At 38.5% G+C, this 6,862-nt stretch overlaps 1 protein-coding gene across 1 annotated transcript in view; it reads left to right on the top strand.

Annotated features, from left to right (window-relative positions):
- The first annotated feature begins 1,606 nt into the window (after nucleotides 1-1,606).
- LOC110052363 (uncharacterized) overlaps nucleotides 1,607-6,862 on the top strand; it is a 5,848-nt gene continuing 592 nt past the window's right edge. The window contains exons 1-4 of the mRNA XM_020758589.2: nucleotides 1,607-1,716; nucleotides 3,720-3,878; nucleotides 4,415-5,268; nucleotides 5,810-6,862. The exon at nucleotides 5,810-6,862 is cut by the window's right edge and continues 592 nt beyond it. Coding sequence (XP_020614248.1) covers nucleotides 4,941-5,268; nucleotides 5,810-6,117 — 636 coding nt within the window. The 5' untranslated portion in view covers nucleotides 1,607-1,716; nucleotides 3,720-3,878; nucleotides 4,415-4,940 and the 3' untranslated portion in view covers nucleotides 6,118-6,862. The remainder of the gene's footprint in view (nucleotides 1,717-3,719; nucleotides 3,879-4,414; nucleotides 5,269-5,809) is intronic.

Genomic DNA, 6,862 nt, shown 5'->3' on the forward strand with positions numbered 1-6,862 from the left:
TGTTTCCTTCCACTAATAGTGTACAACTAGTACACAAATTACGGATGCAGGGCTAGACAAAAGGTCCATAAGGAAATAACTTACACCAGTGACCACAGTAAGACAAGGGGCAACAAATTACACAGAAATATTTATTTAGATATGGCATCTTTTCTGCGCATTCTGTAGAAATACCGTGTTGCTAGTGTTTTTTTGTTGTGCTTGTTTGTTTTTGCTTCTTCTGTTGTTGTTGTTGTTGTTGCAGGTGCTATAGCGTCTATACTGCTTGACTATTTATATTTGCCGCTGGCCCAATCATCTTAATGCGTGGCTATACAGTTAATGAGTGGCTATGTCAGAGCCTTACTGTGAGTTATATTGTAATCTCTTGAGAGAGAAGAATACCTTTGTTCCTTTATAACTTTTTAAAATTTATCCGAGTGATTAATAACCTGACGTCATTTTCTCTTGATAACTGTCATATACATTTACATTTCCACCTTAAAGTCGTTGACAAGCCGATTACAGTGAAAACCCTAATAAAGAGACCCCAATCAGGCGGACACCCTAGGAGGCGGATGCGAAAAATGGCCCCGAAATTCGTCATATGTTTTCTTTTACAACAAACTCTTATACAGAAAACCCTTCTATTATTTGAACGCGGATATTAAAGTGAAAATAATTTGGTAATTTCAATTGTTAAAAACCTCGGTTAAAGGGAAGCAGTATTGGATTTCGTCTTTGAAAGATTCGATTGAAAAGTTTCATGCCCATGCAGTTATCTGTCAATAAACTCTTGTTTTGACCGCAATCCAATATGGTTTGGACACATCTGAGAGATCCATTGTAGACTGGGTATCTTTATTTTCACAGCCTGCGGGACTTGACTTCAGGATAGCCTGGTTACCACATGGGGGCTTATTACAGAAACTATTGAATATCAATTGTTAAATAACCTCTGTGAAACAGACACTCACCACGGAAGAATCCGATGGCGCCGCCCAATAGAGTTTTCACGGTATAGTTTAAGGTTTGCCATCTATATAACAGAACTGTTTTTTTTTTTTTTAGCTTTTTCTAATGCATAGACCCCCCGTTTTTTTTTGTTTGTTTGTTTTTTTTTGTATTTGTATATTTTTCTTTTCTTTTCTTGTTCTGTGTAGTTATTTAGCTGTCACGTTTTCTTTTTCTTTTATGTATGAGAAAAGTTATTGAACATTGTAAAACTTCAACAGTGCATGTAAGTGTAATGTACGTGTGTTTTAGGTGTATTAATAAAGTGCTTCATTTAAATTTAAAAAAAAAAAAAAATCTATATAACAGAAAACTTGATTATGTATCATGTCCATTGCTGAAAGGCAACTAATAGCCTTTGACATCTTTCTCAAGAACCCTGTTAACATTGGGATGACGAGTCAAGAGACCGAGAGAGAGTTCATCATAATAAGGTATTGCCGTCTTTTATTTTGCCAGCAAAGCCAGAATGGAAAGATAAACTTTTTGGTCTGTTGGGCGCTATGTTAAAAAAAACTGACGACCAACTAGCTTTTATATGCTTTTTAAGACAGATCACAATTTACGTCATAGGCCTGAAACCTATTATGGAATGCACCTATGCACTTTGCGTGACATTGTTAATTTGTTTTACACTGTGTGGTTACTACAAAGACGTCAAAGCGTTGGCACAGAAGAGATTAAGGTACAACGCAATAACTTGTGGAAGAAAGCATTTAAAAGGTATGGATTTACCTTTAAAAACTAGTAGTAATCAAAGATCATGAGTGCGTTCGACACCGTCTCTTTCATATATATAGTATACCTCAAATGACTTAACTAGCTGACTTTCAACCTCTGTCTGTTGCTAAAATCAACATTTTTCATGAACAACCGAGGTTGTACACAGACAGATATAGTGTCGAAGTCCATGCCAGTGAAGAGGTCCCCTGTATAGACTACGATGGCCGATTTGTTGTTCAAAACGTTGCGTGACGGCGCCAGTTCCCGTAGACTGGCAAAAATAGTAGGCCATCAAAATTTCATGTTTTGACGTAACCTCAGCATGAATTCAAAACGTAAACAAAAGAACGAGCTTAAACTCTGGCCTGTAAGCAATTTTAAAGCTCCCATTCGATTTGCGTTCATGAAAATCTTCTCGTTTGCCCAAAGGGAAATTCGGTTTGATTTGCACAAGTTCATAATTCGGGCTCTGCTTCTATGCCAAGTTTTGTTTGTTATTTTTACTTTACTTTCAATGTCCTGAGACTAAAGGGGACCAGAACAACATAATCATTTACATTCATGTAAAATAAAATGAACTGAACTGTTATTCACTAAGCCGTTTAATTAGCTGAACATTCTTTCTAGGTGTTTGTTAACATACGAACATTCTCTTGTTAAATGTGCGGTTTCTGTTTCCATTCATGTAACCCGCTATAACGAGCTAGACAACTCGGTAAGATGGTTCTGTAACCGCGAATCATGGCCATCTGCCGAGCTTTACAACTCGGTAAGTTAAGTAATATATTTTGCCCACAGAAATCAAAGCCAGCAAAGTGAAACGACACATTTCCTCCATCGATTTACTAGTATTCAGCACAAAGCAGTGTTGGTTTTTGGTCGAAGACAAGACGGTAGACAACAGGCAGCCGAACTGCACCTTTGTGTTTGTCCGAAAAGTCGTATACATTTCGTGAAGACATCGATAAATCTTAGCTACAAGGTCATTTAACGCCATAACTCTAACTTTAAACTTCAAATACCCAACTTGCTGGTAAACAGCAGATGAACACATGGAGACGCGACGAGCACACGGAGACGCGACGAGAATGGGCATGATGTCATTCGCCCCTGAAGAATTTGGGGGGGGGGGAGCCAAATTGGTGTCCCCCTGTAGGAGGGGGGTGACTAGGTTTTCAGATCGACGGATTTGGCCTAAAAAAGCGCGCGGATTGTGGATTTTTGCGGTAAATCGAGCGGATTCGCGGATTTTGAAAACACGGTGGATCGTGGATCAGCTGTGAATTTTGGCGCGGATTCCGGATTCTGCCCGTCTTGATGTTCGGATCTTAGGTTCTAAACGAAATTTGGATCATAGATCTTTTTTCAGCCTTGGTCGGTATGTTAATGAGTTCATCCAAATTATTTCTTTTTTCCCAACGAAGCTCATTTAAACTCTTATTGGAATTGTACTGTGTTATAGTCATCAAGCATGTTGCCTTCTTTACTATTTGTGCAAAATTAACAATGGCATTCACGTTTACCAGTTTACCTTTGAACTTTTACACTTCTGTTTCCGGATGTGGTTGTGGTTTTGGATTTGAACAAAATTATTGGCGGGTCGACGGATTTGGCGAAAAAATTGCACGCATCGGCGGATTTGCATACCCCTATTCACCCCCCTCCTATAGAAAGATAGATAGATAGATACACGGGCCTCGAATTTTTATGCATTACGCGATTAGAAATGCGTTCTGTCGGTCGAACGCAACAATGGCTCTTCATCATGTATTCAGATTATGTTACTCCTTTCCGTTGCCTTCGAGCAAATCCGTGTCCCAGTCGCAAATCTGTAGACACTTCCGACAGCTATAAATCTTTTTCTGTTAAACCAGCCGTACCTTGACAGCTGGTAATGACTGCATAGTTTATTTTTAGTAGCAAACCAGACAATCCTTAATATTAAACAGTGCTCAAAGATTAAGGAATTTTATACCTTTTAACAGTATTATAATTTATCTTAGCTCCATTACAAAAGCTAAATCGGCCAGTTGACAGAACGACGATCAAATATGGAAGGGAAAGTAAGCAATTAGGTCTCCGATTTCCAACTTGTGTTACACTGAAAAAACGATGGGCTGATCATGTCACTTCCCGCTCCTGTCATGGTAAGGAATATTTTTGTATCCTTTTGTATATTCTTGTAAATTTAAATACATATTTAGAAAATTGAGTTGAAGCGTGTGAGAACAAGACAAGTACAAGCTACGACTTTTTCTGCAGTTGTTTATCATTCTTTCAAACGATAGCTTTGTAACTCAACAGAAAAATTAACGAAAATGTTCCAATTCGTATTTTTCCTTGATACCCACACTTACATTGTAGTGTTTTAAACGTTATTGCAATTGGTTAAGCTTTTTTATATGTGCAAGCGACAGCAAACACAGTTTTCCGGCGTGTTCAATACACTATTACCATTACTGCTTTAAAAATGCTTTGTTCATCAGGTATTTAACACGCTTTACTAATTACCATGACACTTCTATAAAGTGATTTTGATTTTGCATACTTTACAGTGAGCACGTTTTTAAGCAATCACAGTGCGCGTTGTTTTTTATATTTTGGATTTACACCGACATTCAAGTCTTTGGATGTAAGAGAGCAAGCGCTTTCTATAGTCTATAAGGTGGTTATGGATCTTAACAGTTCCGAACGCTAGATTTTCCTCTGTCACTGTACTATTGGTCAAGAGTGATCTGTTCTATGAAACTGGACATTAAGTGTTACACTTTTTGAGGGGAAATAGGGAAGCCTGGAATTGCCATCACAACTTACTCAACTCTCATACTCAAGAACAGTCTGCTTAGCTACAACGAGCAAAAAATGCTCATTCGGATCGATATAACAATAGCGCAACGGCCAATGTGCCACATTAATGTGGCAAGGTGGCAGCAAGTGATAATGTAGAGAGTGCCTCTTGTGGTTGGACAGATCCAGGGGAGCTGTCGCGGGTGAACCAGTGCAGAATCCATTCAGATCCATCACTCCTAAATTATTTTCCACCTGTAATCAACTTTTTGTCAGGATATCCTTGTCCAGATATATAACAATATTTTGGCGAACCTTACGTCTAAATAACTGTAAACAGCAAAGCCGGCATATTAGTGATAAGCGATGCCAACATTACTGACCCTCGAATAAACAACTGCGTCACAAAGCCAAAGAAACCGCAGCACGATTACAACATGGCGTCTACTGGTCTCCATTCCTCGGCCTTTCATCGTGTCAGTCGTTCAAGTTGTGCTTCAAATAACTCAAACTCGTTTTCAGTACGAAACATTTTGAATCTTTCAGAGGAAAAATCCCTACAGTACGCTCAAAACTTAGATGATGGTTTACCGAGTTGTCCCGTTTTGTTGTACCTTCCGCAACTTCCTCAAGTGCCGTGGCCTATGACGCACTTGTACAATGTTGATTCTCATTGTACAGGCCTCATAAACCGGCAGCAGTTTAGGGGCGCTCAACACGATCACGATCAAAGATCGTTAACGGACAAGAAAATCCATTTAATAGGTGAGTGAGCGAAACTGAACAGGAAAGACACCGAGGGAAGGTCTACTGATCGAGCGAGTTCACTTCAACAAGCTATAGTACATGTACTCGGTTCAATCTTTTAAAAGATCTACCAGTTCCCAATATTAATTTCATCAAATCAATATGCAGAATACAGTCGTAGGTAAATTAAACTTAAAACTCAACTGATGATGGCGAGCGATGTGTGCGTTTGCTGTGACCAAGTCTTGTAGGATAGGCACATAAACACACTTGTCGTTGCTATTATAATTTCGTCATTTCATAATTTCATTAACCCTTTTTTTGTCCTTTGTCAGGAATAAAGTTCCCAAATGTTCAAAACCAATCAAATGTATACCTCTAGAATATTATAATCAGTCGATTTTGATATCAAGCTGATCTGAACTACAGCTTAATAAAGAATTTAATGAATGTTCGAGAGTATTCTTGATTGCGATTTTGTACTGGCATATTATTTACTGTTTGGGAAACAAAGCAGTATTACCTTGTGTTAAGCTAAACGTATGTTTTTTGACTTTAGCTGGCGTCAATGTGTTCCCGAAGAAACGAAGACGTCCCATGCAAAAGAAGAAACAACGTCCCCTGTTCTCGCCGCATCAAATCCAAACCATGGAGAAGGAATTCGCCACACAGCGCTACGTAACTGAGGAGAAGCGAGCGCAGCTGGCTTTAACAGTCAACTTAACCGAAGCTCAAGTCAAAACGTGGTTCCAAAACAGGCGAACTAAGTGGAAAAAAGAGAGAAAAGAGATACAGCAAAACATGAATCAAACGATGAGAGGAAACACTGTCTTTCAAAGCAATTGTGCCGCCTTCGGTTTCGTGTAAACGCATGTAAGTGTAGTGCTAAATATATGACGATGTTTTTAGCTGTTGTTTTGTTAACATTTGGAGACATTTACAAAGTTTATACCGGATGTTTTTCAGTCTATTAATTAGTATTTCCCTATAAAAGTTAACGTTAAGAAACAACGACGTTTCGACCGTTCGACGGTCATTTTCAAGTTGAAAGTAAAATTTTTGTGTGCGCTTTACTTTCGACTTGAAAATGACCGTTGAACGGTCGAAACGTCGTTGTTTCCGAACGTTAACTTTTATAGTGAAGCCGTTTCAAAACATTTTTTGATTCGAATATTAATTAGTACCAGAGTATTCCACGATCATTTCACATTAGTTACTCACCACGCAGAGATCGAAGAGTTAGAACGGTCTTACTCTTTCAACTGTGATTTTGAGTACGACCATGGGATTATTAATAATTGTTGATCGGGTAAGAAATAGCTACTTCAGTGTCACTTTCAACTGCACAGTTGTGCAAGAGTTGTTCAAAATAGCTGTTCAAAATAGCCAGGAAAGGCGATTGGAACTGAAGAGGTTCATTAACGATAATAAAACAAACTACTAGGAGCAGTAAATAGAGTGCAAATTTACTTTTCCGTTCCTCGTAAATTATACACCAAGCACAAAGCCATATTTTCATTATTCCATAATTGTTTTCTGCGTAGTTTGTAACAATGCAACGATATTTTAGGGCACCCGATGTTTTGGCAGTGTTGCTTTTGTCACAAAAACA

Source organism: Orbicella faveolata, unplaced genomic scaffold, assembly GCF_042242905.1.
Source record: "Orbicella faveolata isolate gen_17 unplaced genomic scaffold, um_ofav_v1 contig_13, whole genome shotgun sequence".
In the NCBI taxonomy this organism is placed as follows: Eukaryota; Metazoa; Cnidaria; class Anthozoa; order Scleractinia; family Merulinidae; genus Orbicella; species Orbicella faveolata.